The following is a 26,007-nucleotide window of genomic DNA, read 5'->3' as shown; positions in this document are numbered from 1 at the left end:
TAGATGGAAGAGGAGATGAGAGAGAAAATTATGTTTAAATAGGTTTATCCTAAACTAGTTTGTTTTGAGATAAACTATTATTTGCATACTAAATTAATCTGGTGCTGCCTAAACTGATTTAAAGTTACACATCCAGGATAGCTTCCTAATGGCTACGTAGAAATGCCATGTATCAGTTTTGTCAATGATCGGGTCTTGTCTTGTAGAAGTGAATTACCTTTTATTGAACCCAATGATAGTAAATATAATGAGACAAGCTTATGGGAAATTTACAATCTTTAATTTTTCCTATTTCCTCGTGTATGGATACCACAGAGACTGAGTAGAGCTTGTTGGAGGATCTATCTAGCAGCAGTTCAGGCAGAGGTCAAGAGGTTCTTGAACCACTGGACAGAGTTCTTTGGATATCTCTTGAGGTTATCTTTGTAATCTACAAAGTATAACCCAAACCTTGAAGTGTATCCTGCAGCCCATTCCCAGTTATCCAGAAGAGACCACACAAAATATCCCCTCACATCACAACCATCTTCCCTGCATAACAAAAACAAAAAGAAATTCTATTTTAAAAAAAAAAAAAGAACACTGAGCAGTAGAATTTCAGAAATGGATAGATCTATATATACTCCATCCATTTGACCATGATTTTGTTAATTGTCACAAGTTTACTGTGTTCTTTTTCCACACAAAGCAAGGCATGAAGTATATAATCTACATACGAGAATGACCTACTAAATTAAATGATGGAACACATAATTGAATGCATCTTTCCTTCTTTCTTAATTAACCAATTCCAGATTTTGCATAAAGAGGACCTGATAGCGGCAGATAGGCTTGTAAGATAACCATTATGATAAGTGATCCTTTTCTCATCCTTCAAAGCGTGCTTGGTGGAAATGAAAGGGTTGTTTGGATCATCCATTCCTGTAAATGAATAATAAACTTGGTGAGTTCTGACTTAAATACAGCATGTACATAAGCATGTAAATGAGAAAGATACTTGCCATTTTCTGTGATGATAACCAGTGGGTTACCGTACTTCTGTTTGATGTAGTTCATAAGGCTCCTCATTCCTTGAGGGACAATATATAACCAAATTGAAGAAGCCTGCGTTCCAAAAATGATCCTTAGAACTGAAAAAAGAGCACAACGGATAGAATGCTGAAGCATATTATAATCCACTATTCATTTTCACACCAGCTGAGATGAAGATAATATCAGATTGCCCTTAAAAGTAAAGTAGCTACTTATCTAATTAGCATCTTTTGTCTACTAAATCAAGATCAACCTAGCATTTTTGTTTTCTTAGAGTATTGCTGATTGACTATATGTGATAGTAACTATCGCGATGTATATGAATAAAATCCCCTGCGTGTTGAAGAACCAATAACCCTCTAGTAGAACATAAATGTAACAAATGATGTGTTGATCTTTAAAATTCGTAGATCTCATGTGTAGAAGAAACGAATACCACTTCAATTTTCCATTATTGTACCTTATCTCCAATTGCTTTTCCGTCCTTGAAGGCTGAAAAATGAAAATAGAGAGTACTAGTTTAACAGTGAGAACAAGACAGCAAAAGCAAAAAAATAAACTCAACTATAGTAATTAATGAGAAACATATTGTTCTATCTTTTGGAAAGAATAAAATGACAACTGTGTGCTTAGTGTAGAAGTGGTCCTGAAGAGATAGCTTTGTGCTGGAAAGGGACTCTGGACTCGGTGCAAGTTGACACAGACCACATGGGTCAGAAGATTGCCAAGCTAGCATTGATCTTTCAGTTAGTAGACGACAGACTTACGTAGAGTGATGGCACCAGAATCTGCCAATGTATCATTGAATAGGAAGCCAATTATGCCAGTTGAGTTGTTCTTCGCATAATATGTGGTGTAATGATTAATGCCCACAAAATCCAAGGATCCCTTGACAAGAGCAGCCTCATCTGTTGAAAACTTTGGCAGCCTAGCTCCAACTCTTGTCCTCATTGTATCTGGATAATCCCCAAAAAATAAGGGATCCATAAACCTATCACATTCATTAAATATCAGGGCATCAGTAATTCTTACGATCTTTGGCTAAATATTATGCTTTAAAGAAAGCTTTACATGAGGTAACAAATGCGACATAAGGAAATCCTCTCAAGGATGCAAGGTATTTTAGAGGGGCATACTTTTAATTAATCAGATCATGACCAGGAACCGAAAACAATATATATCATATATGTTATGAAAGAAATGAGGGATGTCAATGTAGGGACAATAACAAACTGGAGAACTACGAACAAGTCGAATGATCGTATAGCTAGGCTCACCATCCAAACTGGAAATCTTGTGCTCTTTGTGTTGCAGCAATGTCTTCAGGTTTATTTGACATGGGCTCAAACCACATAACATCAAATGCTATTCCAACTGATCCATGCTGTGTTGGCTGCATTTTACCACCAAGTTTGGGAACAGATTAATGTGTGAAATAGATGGAATTACTATTTAAAGATTCATGGAAACACAAGTCGTATAAGTCAATGAGTGTGTGTGACTTGCATGAACTTTCATTCATTTACTAAAGCATACAATATATATCCTATACGTATAGTTGTTTATAACCACATCTCAAGTTCAGATTAAGATATGACTATGTACTAATCATTACTAGAATAAACAACTAGGAGCAAGTGATAAGCTAAACCTACTTTATAATATCGTCGATATATATCTGCAACAGTAGCATGAGCTAAAAGAACATTGTGTGCAACGATATATGGTTCGGTAGCTGAAGATCCTGCTCTGCAGAACAGGCGGAGGAGGATAGAGCAGCGACCCGGGGCTTGAAGTCCAACATCATACCCTTGGATTGCAAATGTGTGTGGCTCATTGAATGTTATCCAGTTCTTCACTCTGTCTCCAAATGCCTTAAAACATGCCTCGGCATAGTTGGTATAGTCCTTTCTGCAAATGATCAAACATGATTTTTGTTCTCATTATGATATGATATTGAAGGAGAGGTCTAATTAGTGGTGGAGTTAAAATAGGCATTACTAGTCCATTTTGATGATGCCATGATGCTACAAGTTGATAAGTAACATCCCTATTCATAATAATTGTCCTCGTAGCCAATTGTCAGGAAATAAGAATAAGAACAAGGATCAAGAAAAGAAGAGCCTTACATGATTTGCCTATCTATCCATCCTTCGTACTTGTCTTGCAACACTTGGGGAAGATCCCAGTGATAAAGGGTCACATACGGCTCAATCCCTGCAAATTCTCACATGATGCCACTTGGTAAATAAGTCTAAGTTCTTAGTAGCAACTTCATAAAAGGATTGAATTTGCTCACCTTTGGCTAGCAGTGCATTAATTAATCTATTGTAGTGGTCGATTCCAGCCTGATTAACTTCGCCGGTGCCATCTAAACAAAAAGTGAGGAGAAAAAAAGGTAATGAATAAACTAAATCAAGCTTGTAATCTCTTTTGTTCTTGCCTTTTTCTTTCTTTCTTTCTTCTTCCAATCCCTCAATTCTAATATTTCTCTTCATATGTTTATGTTACACAATCATATACATATAACCATATTTTCTATCCATAGGCAAAACATTGACCATTAATGGAGAGAAAGAAAAGTGCGTGTATTCATACTTGGAAAAATCCGGGACCATGCAATTGAGAATCTATATGCATCCATTCCCATGTCTGCCATAAGTTGTATATCTTCCTAAAATATCCATTTCAGTGACCGAAACAAAATCAGAGAAATATAGAACAAATAACAATTTTTCTGAAGGGCAAAAAGGTAAATTCACCTCGAATCGATGGTATTGATCAACAGCAACATCACCATTGCTGAAATCTATCACTTTACCTGCCCAAGAGAAGATGAATTACCACTTAGAAAGTTGATAAATATTTTAGTTGATGCAATTAATCAGAAGCTTATCTTACCAAAGGTATGAGAAAATTTATCCCAAACAGTTGCTCCTCTTCCACCCTCCTTCACAGCTCCCTCATACTGGATTAAAAAATATATGATAATAATGATAAATTAGATATGATCAAGAAAATGATTAATATGATGAAATATTTGTAACTATTTCCTTGTGAATGGGTCTACAAATATCCGAAATTACCGGAATGCCCCTAGCATCGTTGGGAGAAGGATTCTTTGCTTAGTGAAGACAGCACACGTGAACTTTCTCTTCCACCATTTCAGAAGGAATGTGATCAAATGACAGAATGGTTTTGTTCTTTTTTATTCCATTTATCCTTATTTCTCTTAATTCTTTTACTCTCCCCTTCCATCTCCCTGGTATTTAGAACTCCTCTAATTTCATGGGGATTTTATGTGGTACTCTCATTTGTATAAGATAACTCGTTTATAAATCTCCTCACTGCGGAATAACGTTTGTGCTGGATTGGAAGGGCAGGAAGATAAAAAAAAAAAAGGGCTAATAAAATTCCATTAGATTCATCACATTTTGAAGAAGATGGAAAGGAAACAAGAAGAAGATAAAAAGAATTGTTCCAAACTCAAGAAGACCCACCTGGTAAGAGGAAGAGGCTGTTCCAAAGACAAACCCATTTGGGAAACTCCTCCTGCTTAGCCCTGGGCTCTCTGCTATGCATCTCTGTGTCGCAAACACAACCAAGAGTAAAGCAAGGAGACAACTTCTGAACGCCATTACCCTCTAACGAGTTTTCTATGCTTGGGATAAATATTATATATATCAAAGAAAGAAAAGAAGGAAGTTGGGTAAGACTTCACTACTCCTACGAAGCAAGTATATATAGATGGAGAGATGAGCATTAAATTGGTGGAGCCACCATTGGGCACTAAAGCTAAAGTTTGATCCAATAGAAGTGGGAAATGTGATTTGGTTGGAAGAAGACCCAAGTGTGAAGGGATTGCCTAAAAGCGACAACCTTGGTGGACCATTAATTGTTCATTTCCCCATGTATCTCAGCAAAAAAAAAGAGAAAAACATTGAACTTTTAATTCAATTATTTATTGTTTATTCTTGGATTTTGGTGATTAACATACATTAGCATTTCGCCTCACCTGGTCCACATATATCTTGATCTTTTTTATGCCATTAATTGCTTCCAATTTCATTATCAGTTCCTGATCTGGTGACCCACAAACTCACATGGAGATTTAGCATAACCATGACTTGACATCCACCAAATAAAGTTTTATCACGACATTATATCCATACATGGGCTCATCCGCTACTACTACTTACTACTACCACTACTACTAGGCAAAGATAAAGATGGAAGAGTTTTTAGAAGACACAGAGTAATTTCCTCTCGTAAGCCAGGCGAAGGTGTATGCATGCATGTCTATGGTTTCTTATTTATTTACTAATGTGTACCAGAAGATGTGGCTTTGGGATCTGTTTCATGAACTTCGTGAGAATATTAACCTTTTGGGTGAATTTAATGCCCAAGTCTCCTTGCCCAGTGGCCATTTATCTTCGAATGCACAAGTCCCAATGTAGGACAGGGTATGACTTTTAAAAGCCTACGGGTAATAAATAAATAAGTCTATACCCAACTTAATAGGCTGGCTAATACAATAACGTCAAGAAATTAATGACTACAGATGATTTAGTATTAGATGGAAATAAATAAATAAAAAGCCTTATAATAAAGTATTGCAATATCCGCCTAAGAATGCAAGATATTAAACACGCAAAGCAAGTCATCCAAACCAATCTTTCCATGCAGTTGCCAAAAGAAAAAGACCACTAATAGTGATTCGATGTCGACAAATAAGTACCAGGTTAACACTGTAGCTCAATGGAGTTCATAACTGTTGACATTAAAGTGTTAATATTTAGTAAAACTTTTGCTCATTAGGACCTGTTTACTAAGAGTACTGACTCACTGGTCTAACGTCTAAGGCTACCTAGATAGTCTTGTGACGACTAATAGTACCAACATTTCCGATCATTGCAGGAAAGTTCCTAATACTTCCAAAATGAATGGGATGTTAAGAAGAAGTACTTCCAGAGGTAACGTGCCTAATCAACCTTTTAGAAATAACCATCATACTTAACGTGCCTAATCAACCTTTTAGAAATAACCATCATACTTTATAAGAAAAATTAGAGTCTCTCAGATGTCACACTTGACTTGGTGGGCTCTCTGCATTGGTTGATTACTTTCAGCCATGCATAAGTATGGTAGGTAATAATAGTATGGCTAGTTTGGATAACTTCAAATCTATGATTCAAATACAAAATTAATTCTGCCATGATCTGAGGTTGGATTTATTGCCAACTGGCTTATTTTGAAGTGTTTGGACGTCGTATTAACAATATTTTTATATCTTGGGCAAGCTCAGAGGGAGAAGAAATCCAAAGAAGAGCCAAGACTCAAATATATTATATAGGGAAGGACATAATAGTGCTGGTTGATGATTGATTTTGGTGTTGCTGTCGTTGATGCTGAGACTTTTGTTTTCGTTGTCTCAGTTGTGGTTGTATCTCAAACTTTTACTGGGTTGTGGTGGTTAAACAGTTAGATTGTTGGGTCTTTTTTTTTTTTTTTTTCTTTTGGTGGTGTAGATGTTAGTAAGTTGATAGTAAACCTCAATAGGTTTATAGTTTTTGGATGTGTGCTGGGGTTTTTGTAATGCAAATAGTTATTAATTTTTCTCTCCTAATTGAATGGTTAAGATTAAATAATACTAAATAAAATTAATCATAAATACCAGTCATATGAACTAAAAGTACCTGTGTCTAAATTATAAAGATAAATTAGTTACCTATATATTTTTAATAAAAGATAAAAAAAATAATAAATTAATAAAAATTGACACTTATATTATTAAGAAAACGGTTATAAGGATAAGCAATAAGAAAATAGTTAAATTCTAATTTTTTTATCAATTAATCTAGTCACTGATATAAAATGTCTTATATACAGATAAAAATTATTTTAAATAACTAATTGGTTAGTATGGAATCATCGCTCATTTGAAATACTTTGATTACTGCTATACTTTGGTGACTGTAGGCACTAGATATTTAGTAATGAAACAGAGCTTTTCTCAACAAAAGAACAAAAAAAAATTGGCAAACAGGTTTGAAAGTCTACCTGGTAGGAAACTTCCAAAGCTTTTATCGTTAAGCTTATACGCCTGTCTTTCTTCCAAATCTTTCGATTGAAAGTTTTGATCGTTGGAGCCTTGTGGGTCGGCATCATGCAATTGGGACCTTACTTTGGGGTGGGTAGAAAAAGCGTGTGTTAGTGTACAAGGCTCGGGCAATGACATTGGCATAAAGATTAGATGCTAATCACCTCGTTCTGATACACAAAAGGATTATGCTGCTTTCATTAACTAGGAATATCAGAAGAAATCCAATGAACATATCACTTCAATAACAAGCCAATCGAATCTGTACCAATTATTTGTGGATGGACTTGAATTCGAGATCCAACATGATTCAGATACGGATTAGAATCTGGTCGTTTTAAAAACAAGATTGATCCGGAGAACTTGTTGCAACAAATATAGCAAGTACAAATAACAAGTTAACCACAACAATCAAAAGAGAAGCACATTAATGGCGTGTCACTCAGCTAGAGCACCTAAGTTGGAAGATTTTTAAGGAGATTAGCATAGGAGAACATGCCAGAGCCCAATATTTTATGGACGTTTCCAGTAGAGCAATAATTAACAGAAATGATCTTTAACAGAAGTTTAGTAATCCAATTTATGTCAACATATTCACAGGAAACAGACAGCAATGCTCTTAATTCCAATCGAGCATGTCTAAGAGCCACAGGACCTCATTTTCAGAACGTGCCGCATCACAGAAATCTATCTCAAGGGCAAACACTTCGATGGCATTTTCACCTTTAGCCAAAAATAGCAAGGAAGCCCAAGCTCTGATGTCAGATATGAATGGATGGTGGGGTGAGAAGCTGAGATATTCATAAGCCAGTGCCCTGGCTGCAGTACTGTCAACGTAATCAAAGAGGGACCTATTCATGATTTGTGCCATCTTGTTAGTGTCCTTGCGATTCACAATAACCGAGACACTAACTGTCCGCCCTGAGATATTGGTGAGCCTCGGTTCGACTTGCATTATCATCTTGCAATCAGGGCCATCAAGATGGGCCTTGAGGATGTCCGACATGCCAGGTGGTGGGTTCTTCATGCCTGCTCGGAGCACCACACCTGAGACAGCTTCAGAGAAAATCAACTTCTCTTCGGACCACATGTCAATGTAGAAGACCAAATCTTTAAAGGATAACCTTGGTGGGAGAAAGACCTTGGAGCGATGGGGTTTAGAGAATGTCACGAAAAGATTGTGGTAGCTGACGTTTGGAGGGGGTTGTTTGCAAATTGCTGGCCATCTCCTTGAACAGATGCATTTCCAAAAGAAGTCATCCTTCGCGATATCCCTCCACTGATGACATACCAGCATACAAGAAACGAGGTCTTCACCATCCAAAAGAGGAAAGACAGCCTTCAAAATTTCCCCATACAACCATTTAGACATGCTGTCCTGTCAAGAAATAGCTGAGCTTGAAAAGACGGAGCCAATTTAGATGTTTACGAAGCCCTCAGGAGAATGGTGGAAGTGTGGCATAGTTAGTATTTCTGCTGGAAAAAAGACAAGAATTGCAATTAGTTGTACTCCATCTCAAAAGAAACATACAATATGGAAACAATTAGAAGAACAGAATAAAAAAAGTGTGACTGTCTGGTTCCCCATGAAGCACATAAATATATTTCCTCAAAAAATTAAAATATGAAATTTAACTAACAATATTTTTAATGGTCCTGATATGAGGGTCAGGATGTAAAATGTAGAAAATCTTGGCAGTCAATACCTAAACTAGAAGGCAAGATGCTTTTACAGAAAAGTAGAAACATGGTAAATGTCCTAGCCATACAAAAGCAAATGGTAAAACAAAAAATGATTAATATACTAAATTATCATCAGATGCAAGTATTAACTAAGAATACCAGAGATAGAGAGAGCATATGAAGGTAAATTCTTCCGAGGACATCCATTGAAAAACTTCATTTACAAAACCTCAATATCATAATGTGAGTATTAAACCATGGATGATCGTGCCGATGGCATATTAGCACGTGGCACGAGCGGTGCCGCACAATACCCTTCCTAATAGTTTCACTGCTCGCCATTACCCAAGCTCACGTTGGGTGCCCTAGGCCGAGAGAGAGAGAGAGAGAGAGAGAGAGAGAGAGAGAGAGAGAGGGGGGAGGGGGGTTATTGGTTAAAAACTTAACTCTCTCTCGATCTTTCTTTCTCTCTCGGGCTAAGGCACCTGATGCAAGCTCCAACGACGATGACGACGAAGGCGAAGGCAAAGGTGAGTATCCCTTACCTTTTTCTCTTTTTTTCTTACGGCACGTGCCGTGCTGTGCCGGCCGGTAGTCGGCACGATCCATGCCTATGGCATGGCTATCGTTATATTAAACTATTAATTGCTCAAGAGTTAACGAATTTGAACCAAAGCATCAAATACACTTCGAAACACTTTAAAAACTCTCTTTGAAAACCTTAAAAAAAATTACATACTGTAATTGATTATTTTTCCCCGACTTAAGAGAACTCTATTACCACTTCTAGTGTTAGGATATGCTCCTAATCAAGCTGCCCAACATTGACTCAAGCACAGCTCCTTATCAACTTCAATAAAGTTCAGCTTAAATTTAAATGTGCTAAGCTTCTATTATGTTCAAGCCAAACTTGAACAGAGATTGGATCAAGCTTGCCTCAATAGAGTTTACAATGCAAGCATTAGCTGGCTACAAATTTATGTTAAATCATTGGAGAAAGATTTTACACCTTTCTAGCCATTGAATGCACATTGGAAAAGCTGCAACACCTTCCTTAGTTCTCACTTTAACATAATTTGAATCTATCATAATGTTGGGTGTGCATATAAGGCAAATAAACCATTATCAGCATGCCATTTCCCAAATATATATGTCAGTTAGAGCACAGTGAAAAATTGAGAAGGTTTAGATAAGGGTTAATATGGATTTATTGAATTCTTACTTACTACAGTAGAGAGAATCTTGTCGATTTTGCGCCAGTCAAATGGTTCTAGAAAGGTCATGGATAATACCTGCATCTGAAAGGTATTAAAATGCCATCATTGTCATGTCATCACATTGGATCTATTATGAAAAGCAATGGCAAGGAAACGAGAATACAACAGACTCTTTCATGATTCTAAGAGATAATGCAAGCTAGTATCCCTTGAGAACGAAAGGAAAAATTCATAGGACAAAGCTAATCACATTTAAGATAGATGAGTAACCATCTAAAAACAAGGATCATACAGCGGCGAAAATTGGGTGGATCAAACAAATAGTAACAGATAAATAAAAGCAAAATCAGAGAGAAGAAAATAAAATCTAAGGTAGTCCTGATGAGTAACATGATGTTGATTGTTGACAGTAATTAAAAGTTTAAGATAAGTGCAGTTAACCTACACGACAAAGTAATGTTAACAAAATCAATTAACACCAATTAGGCATCCAATTTCATCATCAAATATCAAACAGATCGTACCCGACATAGCTACTGCGAGTAGCTTCAATTAATGATCCAACAGCAAAACAAGGCAACCAAATTCACACAATTAGGGACCGAAAAGATCCAACCCAAATACACATAAATCGCAAGGTAAGTGGGTCCAATCTTATCATCAAACGCATCCCATGATTCTGTAAGGAACATTCATGGATTACTCTAACAAATTACTGACAAGATCACAACTTTCCGATTACCTTTCTTCCGGGTCAACAAATTAATGGAAAATTTAACAGACCGAGATAAAGGACAACGAAAAGGAGAAATTAATCCAAAAGTACAAAATTTACAGAAACTTGCATATATATGGGCATAGATTTCTCTAATACATGGAAATCTTTTGAATGTAACGCATGATTTAGCGAAAATCTCTGCGAAATAGAACAAAAGCAAAAGCAGAATGGATCAAGGAAAGTCCTAGCGGAGCAGCGAAGGACTCACCGAACAAATCGATCGATCGATCGGCACGGCTGGCGAACCCAAATCCAAGAATTTAACCATAAGATGAGAGATCCGAAGCGATCGAAGCAACGACAGGATGCGAGTAGTCAAGTCGTCTGTACCACGGAGGAGAGGAGTGATATATTAAATAAGTAGGGTAAAGCTTCTCCGTGTCATTCGTGTTTGGTGATATAGAATCGATCAGGACTGTTCAAGTGAAGGCACTGACGGCTGGAGCAGTATCAACGGCTACAAATGGGTCGCACCGCGGCTCGGATGTACCATGCTGGTCTGGATCCTACTAAACTAAATTGTTATTCTTTTATTTTATTTTTATACCCGCGATTATTCGTCACGAGTTCAAGCACACGTGAGTTCGAATTTCCTTACGGCAAATTGAGGCCCAGGCGGAGGCCCAGTTAACCCGAACCAGCCCGGCCTACCCGATAGTCACCTCTAATCGATAGAGGGCTAGCTAGCCCTCGTGTCTAACTTATAATTAGTAAAGTGTTTTTTTTGTCGATCCATAAAATTAAAGTCCCTGAGCTTACCAATAAGCCTTGTTTTGAGTTTTAAGTGTCCCTCCTGGAACGACGGTTAAGAGACTCCTCATCTAATTCAGTAATTAATTTTTTTAATATCTAACCAAGTTTACTCTTCAAAAAAATTAAGACTAAGAAATAAGACCAACTAATCAAGTTCGGGATTTAATTTCAAACCAAACAACGCCATAACTATTAAGATTTAAGAAGATGGATAAAGGGGCCAACTCTACTGGATAATGGACCGGTACTACATAAAAATTCTAGATAGGAGTGAAAATAGTTCGGATTAACTTTGACCTTACTCGCTGCTATCTAACCCTATTCGGATAAAAGATTTTTATCCGATTTGGATACGAGTTGGATATAATTTTCAAATTCAGATATCGGATATCCATTTATCCACATATATTTTTGAATGATTTACAATTTTTAGTTTGCTTATTTAAATAGTAAATATTAATATCGTGATACGTTATATATTATTTATATTGATTAAAATCTCTAATTTTATATATATTTGACGTACAAACAATTTATTTTCTTTGTAAAACTTTTAATATTTTTATGTTAATTATGTCTAAATAAAATATTAAATTTTGTTTAAAATTTTATCAACATCTATCGATCCTAAAATTATTCACATCCGTTTAGTTAGTATGTGGCTTTAAATTTTGCTATTCGTATAATATCCATATTTAAATTTATATCCGGACTAAAAATACAAATCTGAATGTGAGTTGAGCGATATCCGATCCGTATCTAATCGGTATTCACAGCTAATACTAAGTGTTAACAACCAATCAAGCTCAAGATCACAGTAGCTCGCTCCTACAAAGTTAACTTCTCTTCTCTTTTTTATTTTATTTTTCTCAAGTAGAATAATACAAAATAACAACAAGATTATATCCAACATTGAAGTCTGGTTCGTTCCACCCTCAAAATATCCTCAAATTGAAATTAAAAAGAAAAAAAATACAAAGATATTCCGGTTTGAAGAAAGCACGAAAAAAAAGAAGAGAAAATAAAAAAACTTTATGTGATCGAAAATAAAAGATCGAGAAGGGCGATCGCCCTACAAGTCCGTTTCTCCAACCCCATAAAATTGGACCAAATGCTTCAAGATCTCGACTTGGGTTCTAAGCCGGAGGATGTAATCCGCGGTGTGCTCGAGGATTCGATCCGCCGCCGTCGCCTCTCCCTTCTCCATCTCCTCTTCCCTCCCTATTGCCATAGACGGAATCAACCGCTTGAGCGCCTCGAGCCTCTCCGCGACAGCCATTGCCTTCCTCCATCTCCTCCGCTTGCTTCTCTCGTCGTCGAGGCAACTCCTCGAAGGCTTCCGATGGCTTCTTCTAGGGGTCTTCGGACGCGTGCGGCGCGATACTGGGCGGTTGAAGGAGAAGGTCATGGTGAGTTAAAAGAGAGGGGGTCTTGGTGTGGAAATGGAGGCGTCGATTTCGAGTTTTTTTTTTTTTTTCGGAAGCGGGGGGAGAGGAACGAGTTGGGGTGAAGCGAGCTTAAGTAATGGCTTCTGTATGGAAAGGGCCTTGGTTTTGTTAGGAATTGCGATAATGCCACAGTTTACAGTTAAGAGAGCGAAGCATAGCATGAGGAGAAGCAGGCGGCTGGCAAAAGCCTGCGGTCCTGCAACCGAGCATGTGCCTCAATTCCCAAATTACCCCTCCATCACTTGTATACTTTTTCTAAAGCCCTGCTGCTACTCTCACACCCAGTTATACACCAACAAGCACTGACTCGTGGACCCCTCCCAGACGCCCACACGTGCTTCTAGCTGTGAGTTTCTCACAATAATACCACCAATTCTTTCAGAATTAATTACATCTTGATTACATCAACTATCACTTTTCTTTTTACCCCTCCAGAAAGAAAAATTAACATATATAGCCCCCTAAGTTATATATTTATTAAGTTACCAAAGGAATTAAATAAATTGACTATTAAAGATCCCCCTTTTTCTAAAAAAAAAATATATTTACTAAGTTAGACAAGATGTTAAGATTATTAATTTTTACTTCAAATATATTGGTATGTGTTTATAAAATTATCAATATAGCAAAAATATTTCCAGGAGGGTAACTGTAATAACTACCGTTCAGGGGCACATGCGATGAGCATGTGGGAGCTATTCCCCAGTAGTGTTCATTTATGTGATAGAGGTTATGCGACAGCTAATAGCATTATAGCAGCACCCCATCAAAATGGTGGCACATGCTGGTGCATGTGAGCAGCCCATGGCCATAACCCCATGTGGCCAAAATATCATTAAACTAAATTATTATCCATCGAAAAAGAGTCGCTCAAAAGGGCAGTGAGGTAATTTTGGGATGGGAGGGAAGGTGGCGGGGCTGATGGGGCACTATAAAGGAAGGCCATGTGAAGGTGTTTCTGAGTAATGGGGGAGAAGCCAGCGAAAGGCGCAATGCATGCAGATGCAGTGAGGAGGAGGCGGAGGAGGAGGAGGAGGGGGAGAGGTGGTAATGGGGGAGATAGATGGGTCACATGGGAGATCACATGGAGATGACAACATGTGGGAGGTGTGGGGACAAAATGGAATGTACTGCATGCATGCATGCATGCAAGCAGTACATGTTCCATCTGCACAATATTCCCTGCACATTCACAGACCTAAATGACATAAGCGTGTGAGCAGCTAGTACTGCTCTAGTGTCTCTGTGTTTTCTGTTCATACTTGCATATGATCATGTTTCTATCATTTATGGTTGTTGTTTGTGACCTGCTAATAGTATGTAGTTCAATTTGATGATATGTATGATTATTTATTTTATATTTGCCCTTTTGTGAGCTTCTAAGATGGTTCCATGTGTTGGATAAATATATAAGTGGGATATATAAGAGAGAGAGAGAGAGAGAGAGAGAGAGAGGTTTTTTTATTTATTTATAATACACCATTTAAATCAAAATATGAGCTTCTAACACTAAATAACTTGGCACTGGCTAGGAACACTCACTCTCAGACGTGCGAGCATGGGAGGAAATATTAATTGCTCCTCTACGATGGGATAAGAGAACAAGAGGAAAACGCTCTGTTAACATTGGGGCCGTGCTCAGGAATCGTCCACCTTCATCTAAAATTTGGCCGACTTCGCCATTTTGTACTCAAACCCCAAATTTTTATCGAAATTTCGCTTTCAGCTCTGGGCACCGAATCCTTCGCACTGTTCAAAAATCTACGAAAACCAGTGGCGGAGCTCCCCTGTACTCTTTTTTTTTTAGTACTTGCCCTGCTTCTTTTGTTACCTCTATTTGGCTCCATCTCGTAGGCTGGTAAATTCTTGATTCATGGTTGAGGGTTTCGATCATTTTATGTTGTTTTAATCGGGAGAAAGGCTAGATTTTGTTTGTTTGAGACTATTGAAGAATATATCAGTTAGTAACCTAAAGAAAACACAGAGATACAAACAGAGATATATCTATATCTATATGTTGATGGATAGAGTTTTGTCGTATCAATTTTTGTTCTTATTATGGTAAAGGTTGCTAATCTTTTGTGTTTCAACTATGCTGTCTCTTCTCCTTGAATTTTTTTTTTATCGTTCCACATAAACTTATTGACATCACCTGTTAGCATTAAGGAGTTCTATGTACCCTTCTCCTAGTCTGGTTGTCGTTTTATCTAAGCATGGCATTTAGCCATTCAATCTGTATCCTTCATTGCAGCATTTCCTAATTTTGATCAAAATTAACTTGGTATCGCAATAAGATTGTAGACCAAGTGTACAGATTATTTAGTCACTGAAATTAAGATCTATGGTGACTCAAGATGTTTAGTAGAAAATCGATTTACATGAAGTATTGGATCGCCAAGTTTATGTAAGTGATTGTTATATTCTCCAGCAGAATCTGGTTCATCTGGCAGAGACTCCTGCTAGATGGAAAGTGTTTGGTAGTATCCTGTGCATTTATCACCACAGCTAGTCTGCTCGACTAATATAAACGTTCTATTATCTACAATTCTCATCATTTATCAGTGTTTGCCAAGTTTATGTTATTCTAGTCTTTTGGCTACTTTTTGTAGCTGATGTATGATATGTCCCTTCGAATAGAGCCCTTGTCACCAGAAATCTAGATACGCAATTCTGTCCATTAGAATTTTGTATGGAGCCAACTGCAGTGAATTGGCACCGATGTATACTTTCTGAAATGTGAAGCTATACATCATGCTTTGACAAAATTAGTTTTTCTTACTTTCTCCTAACATTGAGATCGGGCACACCTTTGTTCATCTGTTTCTATGACATGATTCTCGTTTGCTTTCATGGATTCAATGAAGCTATTTAGATTCTTGTAGGAAGAGCCCCCTCTGTGGACACTCCTATTTGCCAATTCCTTCAGCATATGCGCCCTCGCCCTAATCTCGTCGTCTCCGAGCAACTCTTTCAACTGTGAACTGACATGCTCACCTCTTATTATCCCAGTCTCATCGGGGACCATCTTTAAACCAATCTTCCAAATATCACAAATGTAGGTCTGGTTTATGAACTGGTCTGCAAAGTAAGGCCAGCACAGGAAAGGGACCCCATTTCTGACCCCTTCTAGTGTTGAGTTCCGACCACAGTGGGATATGAAGCAGGCAACAGAAGGATGAGCCAGTACCTTTTGTTGAGGACACCAACCTACCATTCTTGCCACACGATCTTTGTAACCAATCTACCATTCTTGCTCTTCTTACCACACGATCTATAGAAGAAGCGTTCTACACGTTTTTTTTTTTTTTGTTAAAATTTTTCTCTTAAATATAATTATGCCTTAATTATAGGAGATATCATTTAATATTAAATAATTTAAATTTGATTATTTAGAGATAAACTTCAATTTAAATATAATTCTCTATCTCTATTTATTAAAATTTAATTTAAATCAATCTTAAACTAATGGGAGATATATATAAATAATAAAAAATAATCAAAAAGATGAAATGTAATTAAATTTTCATCAAGTTAATTATAAAAGACATTAATACCCTTATTTTTGATATATATATACATTACTCTCAGTTAATGATATATATATCTTTTACTTAATAAAATATTAAAATAATATAATTGTTAAAAAATAATGTGCAAGATTATATATCTAAAAAAAATTACCTGCTGAACCGGTAATATCTTTCATTCCTATTATACCCTTAAAGATTTTAACCGTTAGATCTTCATCAAATTGATTGATAAAAATTAATTCTATTGCACGGAAGAAAGCCTCGTTTATTTAACATAAAGACAGTTAGGTATTATTAAGTTTTAGTTGACATAGTAAACTTTTTGATTTAGATTTTAAGTTATTATGTCGTTGAGCTATCACTCAAGTTGTTATACTATGGAAATGTTCTTCTAACTGAACTATTAAATTATTAAATAATTTTTTCTATAATAATTATTTAAAATTGAAGTTAACTCTGTGACATCCTTAGTTGGTTATCTATCAATATTTTTAAATTAGTTAGTTTTGTAGAATAAAGAGGAAAAGAGTCAATATTTTGTGAGATCCAAATTATTTCTACTTGATTTAAGAGTGAGGTTTAAGAAAAATATAGAATTTTTGATCAAACTAGTAGACATGAACATCGGATGTATTCGGTCAATCGAGCTCGCCAATTGTGTTTGCCAGCCCACCCGTAAGTGGGTCGAGCCGGGCCGGGCTAGAATAGTCTAGCCCGTTACGTCAAGTTGGCCCGTGAGAGAACAAGCTAGACTGGCGCAAATTTTTAGATTTTTTATTTTACCGTTAGCTTATTTTTTAAATATTTTTGTTTCTCTCTTTTTTTTAGAAAAAATAATATCTTAAAAAAATTGTAAACAATATTGAACGAGCAAACTTTCGTGTGGGTTGAATGGTTGGGCATCCGTGCTCGTGTGGGTTGAATGGTTGGGCATCCGTGCTGAGCTAGGCATGAACGGCTGGCCATACCTCAAGCTTAATACCAAAATGGGTCCGTGACATTATAACTCTATATAAACCGCTAATAAATAAAATTAGAAGAGATAATTACATAATTCAAACTTTTCAGAATTGGCATTTTGTTGGTACACATTAACCCCCTGAAATTTTAAAAATCTCTCACCTATCATAGTGTTAATAAAAAAACTATCAAATGATCATTTTACTATCAACTTTATTCTAAATTTTCCTCTTAAATAAAGGATAAATTAATTCGCAGATGACCTAAAAAATCTAACGGATAACTATAGAAGGGACATTGCAGGCATAATTATCACTGGCAAAATTTCCAAGAAAAAGAAGAATTGACTAACATAAGTTTGGCTGTGATCAATTAATCTCCAGGTGCTAAAGTAGCAGTCGTATGCAAAGCCGAAGGCCAAGGCGAAGAAACGAAGACTTGCTGTTGCCGGGCATACTCAACGACCGACGAGTACGGCAAGTCAACAGCCCATCTCCCCTCCCACCTCCACGCGATCAAGCAGCAGGACGAGGATTGCACGGTCAGGATCCTTCGATTGCCTACGACCTCCTATTGCCAGCTTGGATCACGCCCGAATCTCAAAGCTATCAAGCCTTCTTCGGTGGGCGATGGCATTCGCGTGTACGCCACGAAGGAATTAGACCTTCTCGTGGGTGTTCACAGACTCGAGAGAGCAACATAGAAGAAGAAGAAGAAGTTTGGTTCATCGGATCATTGGATCATCGGATCCATCTCTCAATTAAAGATAATTGTGCCATAAAAAGAAAGAAAAGTTGTAAAATGAACTGAAGTGCGTATGGAACCAATTGCAGTGAGTTGGCATGAATGTATACTTTCTGACATTTGAAGCTTCATACTTTCTCCTAACATTGAGATCAGGCATACCTTTGTTGCTCAGTTGTTTTCATGGATTCAATGAAGCTATTTAGATTCTTGTAGGAAGAGCCCCCTTTGTGGACACTCCTATTTGCCAATTCCTTCAGCATTTGCGCCCTCGCCCTAATCTCGTCGTCTCCGAGCAACTCTTTCAACTGTGAACTGACATGCTCACCTCTTATTATCCTAGTCTCATCGGGGACCATCTTTAAACCAACCTTCCAAATATCACAAATGTAAGTCTGGTTTATGAACTGGTCTGCAAAGTAAGGCCAGCACAGGAAAGGGACCCCATTTCTGACCCCTTCTAGTGTTGAGTTCCAACCACAGTGGGATATGAAGCAGGCAACAGAAGGATGAGCCAGTACCTTTTGTTGAGGACACCAACCTACCATTCTTGCTCTTCTTGCCACACGATCTTTGTAACCATCTGGATAGGTATCAGTTGTTCCATCGGTGAGGTCAGGCCTCACGACCCACAAAAACGAGAGGCCCGACATCTCGAGTCCAAGTGCAAGCTCTTGGAATTGTTGGTGTCCGAAGATTGTGAAGCTCCCAAAGGCTACGTAGATGACCGAATTGGCAGGCTGTTCGTCGAGCCAGTCCATGCAGGTTGCATCCTCGGGCCAGAAATGCCCGACGGCCTTACCAAGTCGCTGGCCTGTAGGAAGTGGTCCCAGGGGAAGCAACTTCGGGACATGGTTGAAAGTTGGCAGCTCAATGTCTTGAAATGAGTTGCAGAAAACGTAGTCAGCTATCTCAGTTGCTCGATTGTTGTTCTTCATATAATGGAACACAATTTTTTGTGTCTCGTGGTCACCTATGGCCCATGGAAGATGAATGCTCTCCATGAGTGGCATATCTTGGCTTAGTTGAAAAGTCTCTTCACCCGTTGCAAACCCTGCAGGAAAGACGTGTTTAATCTTTGCTATTCAATTATTTTTAGGGGTTTTATATCCATTTTGTGGATTATTGAACCATGAACCAAGAGTAAAAATAAAAGAAATCAATGATTGAAGTTAATGAAAAAGGGCTAGACTCCAAGAGCTAGGAAATCAGCAGAGTTTCAATTATAAATGTAGAGAACTAATCTGTAGTTCGCAAGATGATGATTAGACTCCAAGAGCTTATATATATATTTTTCAGAAAGAGAGTAGAAGGCATGAAATTTGTAAATCAAACATCAATTATATTGCACGATTCTGTGATCAATCCTTCTATGATCTTTCATGCTAAGTATGCATGTATATAAAATTTTATCTTCCTAGTCAATAGCCAGTAAATTCGTGAATTATATATATACTTATTCATGCTATCTTACCATCTGCATCAATGATACCGTTGTCTATCAACTTTGGAATGCTCAGCAATGTAGCCAGAACTACGGAACTTGCAGGCCAGAGTAAAGCTGACCGAAGAGCCATCTTCTTGGCAATCTCAAGAGCCCATCCCATGTTCAGATCAGCTATCATACAAGTGATCCTACAATCCCTTGTCTCGTTGCTCTTAGTTATCAATTCCTCTAAGAGTAAAGGTACGGTCTGCTGCAAGCCATCTGATAGTCTTCCCAGAGCGTTGCGCTCTTCTTCTGGGGCTAATCCATCTGGGACTGAAACCAGATGTATCCGGTCGAGATGGCCTTCATCCTTGGACAAGGTGGCGACAATACGATCATGGTTGAACTCGGTATTTACAAATGTGATCCTGAAGCCATGATCGACCAACAAGTGCGCGAGTTCCATGAAGGGGATGACATGGCCTTGTGCTGGGAATGGTAGGAGGAGAGCATGAGGCACACCCATTTGCAGCAGTGCACAGATCAATGAAGATTGATGTATGATGAGTTTGCCCACAAATGGATATAGTTGTTGCCTCAGCTGCTACATTAATAGAGCACAGGAGGTACTGTCGTACTAATGACTTAGCAGTCAATGCTTATTTGCTATTCATCTCACTAAAGATGGTCGTGAACGAGATCATTTTTTTCCTGCTCTTTGTTTGGCTAGATTCATTGGAGATCCTTTTCCTGGGCAAGATTAGTCTGCATCTGGAGGTAGAATTTATGAGAAGAAGCCGTTGTCGTCTTTCTCTAGATTGGTTCATACAATAGCTAGCTCCAAATGAACCCGAGGCTACAGGGGATAGGGATATACAAACATCATAATTTATGAGTAATTTCTTTCAACAAAACATACAGCTGTCACTTGTGGGATGGATTAAGATTAAAGTTCTGCATGCCGTACAATAATAGACTGGAGGCAGCTTGTTTTTTAGCCTTTTGACTTGCAATGCATTAGATTAGACTTCCGAAAGGTACGTGAGAGGATGCTGCAAATTTATGCCCCATTCTGGGGGTGTTGGCGAACTGCGACCGGTGATTTTAGGAAGGAGTCCAGATTAAAGCTCTACACCGTATAAAATAATGAAGAGCATTCGACCCAGCTTGTTGCACTTTATTGATTTGGAGGTGACTGCTGGAAGAGATAAGACTTGGTTATTATTGACAGTAAATTGACAGAATGTAATTGACTGCTAAATGAGTTTATTCTTCTTCTTTTTTTTTCCCCTTTTACACTTCTAACTGCTGAATGGTTACGTTGGCAAGTATCATGTTGTTGTCATTGATACATAATTGATCTTAGAATTATATTTGTAATTATCGACAATCATAGATGCTCCATATATGATATAACGTGGCTTCTAGATTCGAAATGTTTTTTATTGATTGTTGTTTTCTTTTAATGTATTTAAGGTAGTCACAAGAGGGAGAGGAGAAGGAGAGAGGAGAGGTTCATTGGAAAAAAAACCAACGGCAAGGGATTCTTTTGATCAATATTCAGGTTTTACATCCTACCGTTATTTACAAAAATTTGTTTATATCAGGTGGAGATCTTTTTTTTAAAGCTGTCAAAATAATTGAGCCGGCTCAAACTTAGTTCGATAAGGCTTGATTTGAAATATAAGCTGAGCCAAGCTTGATTTTGAAGTTAGGCTCGAAATTAAATTCGAGTCAAACTTGATCCCGAGCCAGTTTGATAATGCTCGAATATAATATATATATTGCTTGTAGTTTTCTAACATAATTATTTTTATTGCTTATAATTTATGTTTTAATAATATTTATATTTTTTATAGTTGAGTTAAGTTTTATTTTAAACTTGCTCTGGCTAAAAAATAACTTAATATGATAAGGTTCGAAATTGCTAATTGATCAACTCATTTAAGTTCGAGCTCAGCTCGAGTTCAAAATAAGCTTGAAATTGGCTTGATCATAAGCTTTAGTCAGATTCGATCAATCTCAACTCGTTTACACCCCTATTTATTTTCAATATTTATTTATTTATTTATTATTTAAGATTCCAAAAATCTAATATAAATTAGATAGTGAATCAATTGTTCTTTAATACAAAAATACTTTGCCTGGTTGAGTTTTAGTTAATATAGTAAACCATCTAATTAAAAATTTTGCGCCAAGCAATGGCTCAAGTTTTGGCATCCGAAATACTTTCCCAAGCTATCGCACCATTTAGTTGTCAAACTATCAAATATATATTTTTTATAATAATTAGTTGAGGTGAAGATTTTGTTATAATTTTAGATTAAATCTGTTACTAACCTAAATAATATGTGAATATATGTATTATTGATCGATGATAGTTGACTAGCTGTAATGTGAGAAATAATTCCTTAATCTTATCGGTTTCCTTGCGAGTGGTTAAGAACTCAGAAATTATGTGGTAATTCTTTCTTTGGTGAAGAATATAAGATAATAGTTTAACTAATGTCAAGGCTTTGGCCAAACTGGAGTATGAAATCAATGTTTCTCAAAGCTTCCAGTTTAGATCTCCTATCTACATTGTCTTCTTGCTTTCTGGCATTTTTAAGATAATGTTTTATCTATTGGTAGAAGAATTTCCAGTAACCTAACACATTTTTTGATTTCTCAAGTTCAATCAAGATGGGTAATAGTGAGAAGTTTCTATAAATTTGTGTTCTGGGGAGTTTTAGACTTGATCACATATTGCTAGAGAAACAGGGTTTACTTCCGTTGCCTATTTTCTTTGGTTGGATGAATCAGCTGCACAACTTATGTTGCTAGATGGTGATTTATTGAACATAAGCAGTATTACTGCAGCAAAGTAGTTAAACAGAGACAAATAAACATTCAACTATTAAGATCCAATGTCAAATAGAGATTCTCATAATAAATCTTAAGCCCCAACACTCTGACCAGAGACACTTCTCATGATAAACCTGCATCAGATAAATTCTTCCGACAAGCAATAAGATCAGGCAAACTTTGGTTCCTCATTTTCCACAACAAGGCTTTCAATTTGATTTCATGGCTTCGATGAAGGTATTAAGATTCTTGAAAGAAGCGCCCCCTTTGTCGATACTTCTACTTGCCATTTCCTTCAGCATTTGTGCCCTTGCCCTCATCTCACCATCTGCAAGCAACTCTACCAACCGTGAATTGATATGCTGTCTTGTTATGATCCCATTCTCATCAGAGACCATCTTCAAACCAATCTTCCAAATATCACAAATGTAGGTCTGGTTTATGAACTGATCTGCAAAGTAAGGCCAGCACAGGAAAGGGACCCCATTTCTGACCCCTTCTAGTGTTGAGTTCCAACCACAGTGGGATATGAAGCAGGCAACAGAAGGGTGAGCCAGTACCTTTTGTTGAGGACACCAACCTACCATTCTTGCTCTTCTTGCCACACGATCTTTGTAACCATCTGGATAGATATCAGTTGTTCCATCGGTGAGGTCAGGCCTCACGACCCACAAAAACGAGAGGCCTGACATCTCGAGTCCAAGTGCAAGCTCTGGGAATTGGTTCTTTTCAAAGATGGTGAAGCTTCCAAAGGCTACATAGATCACTGAATTGGCAGGCTGCTCGTCGAGCCAGGCCTTGCAGGTTGCATCCTCAGACCAGAAATGACCGACGAGCTTTCCTGGCCGCTGGCCTGTGAGTAATGGTCCGATAGGAAGCAACTTTGGAGCGTAGGTGAAAGTTGGTAACTCAATCTCTTGAAATGAGTTGCAGAAAATGAAGTCAGCTGTCTCCGTTGCTTGGTTGTTACTCATCATATAATTGAAGATAATTTGCTGTGCCTTGTGATCGCCGATGTAATTCCATGCCAGATGAGTCGTATCCAGAAGTGGCATGTCCTGGCTCAGTTGAAACATCTTTTGGCTCTTTGGGAGACCTACAAGAGAGAATGCTGATACATCATTGGAACAGTAAAAGGTTCATTTAGATTCCTCTGTTCTCCTCTTAATCACATTATCGTTCGTTAGAAATTGATGAGAATATCAATCCTAAATTTGAAGTTAGTCATAATTCTATAGCTGGTGAGTAGGCTGCACCTATGCTGGTAAATAAATTAAAGACATATTAGAAGATGTCATGAAATTAGCCAATCAAACATCACCAAGAAATCGTGATCGTGTGATTTTGATCACTTCCATGTTTTTCTCCCATGTAACCTTTGAAACCATGCAAATGCAACTGTTATAAAATATCAGCTTACTCACCACAGACAATATAATCAGGAATGGAATACTTGTTCATGCTCAAAATTTGTGATGCTGTTTTGTTTTAGTCTTACCGTGTGTATCAATGATACCATCGTCTATTAACTTTGGAATGCTCAGCATTATTGCCAGAAGCGCAGCGGCTGCAGGCCAGAATACAGCTGAATGAAGGCCCATTTTTTTAGCAATATTAAGAGCCCATGCCATGCTCTGATCTACTATTACGCAAGTGATCTTGTTATTCCTTGTCTCATTGCTCTTATTTATCAGTTCTTCCAAGAATATAGGCATAGTCTTCTGCAAACCATCTGTAAGCCTTCCAAGATCATTTCGCGTTTCTTCTGGGGCTAACCCATCTGGGATGGAAACCAGTCGTATCTTGTTCAGATCAACGTCATCGTTGGACATGGCGGCTACAACGCGATCGTGATTGAACTTCGTGTTGACAAAAGTGATGTTGAAGCCATGATCCACTAAGCAGTGCGAGAGTTCCACGAGGGGGATGACATGACCTTGTGCTGGATATGGCAGGACAAGAGCATGAGGCAAACCCATTGCAACAGTGCGTAAACCAATCAAGAGGACCTTATTATCTATCGACTCAAAGATGCATAGCCTTGCTGCTTCATTTGCCACATTTTATAGCAGAGGAGGCACCCCAAGGGCTGAGAAGCCAAGACCACTTATATTTTGCTATTCACAGTCTGAGATGGTTGCCTGTCGAATTTTGCTACTTCTCCTTGGCTGTACCCTCCGTTTGGCTTGCGATTATCACTCTTCTTTGTTTCGGACATAGCAGCTGCATTTCTTCTGCCAAGATTTGTCTGCATGTTGACAGCTTGTGGGCAAAGTAAATGAGAATCTTTTAGGAAATAAAAAGGTCTTTTGTCTTCATACCAATTGGTTTATATATCCAGTAGCTCCGAAGGAACAAGCTACCGAAAAGAAGTTACCAGCAGCAGAAGTTTATGAGGTCATTATGGGATAAGGTTTTGTCTTTATAGAGATTTATTTCATATAGCGAGTGTCTCCGAAGGTACAAGCTTCAGAAAGTTTGCTAGTCTACTAGCAGCAGAAGTGCATCAGAAGTTGTGGTGATGAAAGCCATTTTATCTTTACGCAGGCTGGTACAGAATGTAAAGGAATACAGCTGGTAAAGTTCACTAATTTAAGGTACTCGAACCACCAACTTTTAGGGTACCAGCCTCCCAGACATGCACATGCATGATTCATAACTTTGGCTTAAGTAAAATGAAGAACAAGCATTCTTTGAAACAAGGACAAACTGGAGAGAATCTTTCTAAGAATGCAATTGTAACTTTATGGATGAATTCAAATCAAAGTTGGATTGGTGATGCACCACAATCCGAAGAGAGCATTCAAGCCTGGCTGCTGCAATTTTTTCACATGTAAAATGGGTGCCGAAGGAAATTGCTGCTTCTCTATTGATGCTATACAATTATTTTTCGACTCTTTGTATAATTTGTTGTGCAAATACTCAAATGGGTGAGGGAAGCGGAAGCAAAACCCTTCACCCTCAAACAAATCCAAATGGAATAGCAATAATTTGGAGCAAACCAAAATATTAGCAAAGTTAATATCAATATCTATGTGAGAACTCCAAATGCAAGACGCTAGTTGTAGAGAACTTCAAATATCCAATGTAATCATAAACATGAACACCAAATCAATGCAAACCATAGAGAAAAGAGGGAGAGACACGATTTACGTGGTTCGGCGATGTGCCTACGTCCACGGGCGGAGCAATCTTCAATCCACTATGCAAATCTTCAAATACAAATATATTACAACTCTAATCTCTCTCTAAACAAATGTGGCTCTCCCCTACAAGTTTTTTTTCTCTCTTGCAAAATGCCCACACCAAATCTTAAAACCCAACATTTCTATTTATAGACCCGGTTCAGAATTGGGTTTTTCCGCGTCGTGTTCGAACGCCCTCGGGGCGCGTTCGAACGCGCCCATATCAAAGCAGCAGAAACAAAGGGGCGTTCGAACGCCCTCTGGGCGCGTTCGAACGCGCCTAGTGCAAATGCAGACCGGCGTT

At 37.8% G+C, this 26,007-nt stretch overlaps 5 protein-coding genes across 14 annotated transcripts; all 5 read right to left on the bottom strand.

Annotated features, from left to right (window-relative positions):
* Positions 1-188: 188 nt before the first annotated feature.
* LOC140779930 (beta-glucosidase 6) lies at positions 189-4,747 on the bottom strand. Its single transcript, XM_073125275.1, has 13 exons — positions 4,533-4,747; positions 3,934-4,000; positions 3,795-3,853; positions 3,631-3,706; positions 3,332-3,403; positions 3,162-3,249; positions 2,688-2,943; positions 2,310-2,425; positions 1,800-2,023; positions 1,493-1,524; positions 1,002-1,104; positions 813-921; positions 189-531 (listed from the first exon to the last, which is right to left on the bottom strand). Exons 1-13 carry the CDS (start codon positions 4,668-4,670, stop codon positions 357-359), a joined length of 1,515 nt encoding a protein of 504 aa, XP_072981376.1. The 5' UTR covers positions 4,671-4,747; the 3' UTR covers positions 189-356.
* Positions 4,748-7,633: 2,886 nt separating this feature from the next.
* Positions 7,634-11,156, bottom strand: LOC140779550 (F-box protein At5g39250). 10 transcript variants are annotated; one of them, XM_073124656.1, is made up of 3 exons: positions 11,019-11,156; positions 10,038-10,113; positions 7,634-8,608 (listed from the first exon to the last, which is right to left on the bottom strand). In XM_073124656.1, exon 3 carries the CDS (start codon positions 8,502-8,504, stop codon positions 7,752-7,754), a length of 753 nt encoding a protein of 250 aa, XP_072980757.1. In that variant the 5' UTR covers positions 8,505-8,608; positions 10,038-10,113; positions 11,019-11,156; the 3' UTR covers positions 7,634-7,751. The 10 variants fall into 10 exon arrangements, with proteins under 10 accessions (XP_072980757.1, XP_072980758.1, XP_072980761.1 ...); XM_073124657.1 differs by having other exon boundaries at positions 7,634-8,605; XM_073124660.1 differs by having other exon boundaries at positions 10,042-10,113.
* A 4,229-nt stretch (positions 11,157-15,385) lies between these two features.
* Positions 15,386-16,225, bottom strand: LOC140778610 (UDP-glycosyltransferase 83A1-like). Its single transcript, XM_073123408.1, has 2 exons — positions 15,819-16,225; positions 15,386-15,467 (listed from the first exon to the last, which is right to left on the bottom strand). The coding sequence occupies exons 1-2, from the start codon at positions 16,223-16,225 to the stop codon at positions 15,386-15,388; spliced, it is 489 nt and encodes a 162-aa protein (XP_072979509.1).
* A 1,439-nt stretch (positions 16,226-17,664) lies between these two features.
* Positions 17,665-20,522, bottom strand: LOC140777255 (UDP-glycosyltransferase 83A1-like). Its single transcript, XM_073121242.1, has 2 exons — positions 19,720-20,522; positions 17,665-19,299 (listed from the first exon to the last, which is right to left on the bottom strand). The coding sequence occupies exons 1-2, from the start codon at positions 20,198-20,200 to the stop codon at positions 18,398-18,400; spliced, it is 1,383 nt and encodes a 460-aa protein (XP_072977343.1). The 5' UTR covers positions 20,201-20,522; the 3' UTR covers positions 17,665-18,397.
* Positions 20,523-22,538: 2,016 nt separating this feature from the next.
* LOC140777227 (UDP-glycosyltransferase 83A1-like) lies at positions 22,539-24,685 on the bottom strand. Its single transcript, XM_073121188.1, has 2 exons — positions 24,017-24,685; positions 22,539-23,614 (listed from the first exon to the last, which is right to left on the bottom strand). The coding sequence occupies exons 1-2, from the start codon at positions 24,495-24,497 to the stop codon at positions 22,728-22,730; spliced, it is 1,368 nt and encodes a 455-aa protein (XP_072977289.1). The 5' UTR covers positions 24,498-24,685; the 3' UTR covers positions 22,539-22,727.
* Positions 24,686-26,007: the final 1,322 nt, after the last annotated feature.

Source organism: Typha angustifolia, chromosome 15 (assembly GCF_048772165.1).
Source record: "Typha angustifolia cultivar Huaian chromosome 15, ASM4877216v1, whole genome shotgun sequence".
Classification (NCBI taxonomy): Eukaryota; Viridiplantae; Streptophyta; class Magnoliopsida; order Poales; family Typhaceae; genus Typha; species Typha angustifolia.
This window is presented reverse-complemented; position numbering and strand designations above follow the sequence as displayed.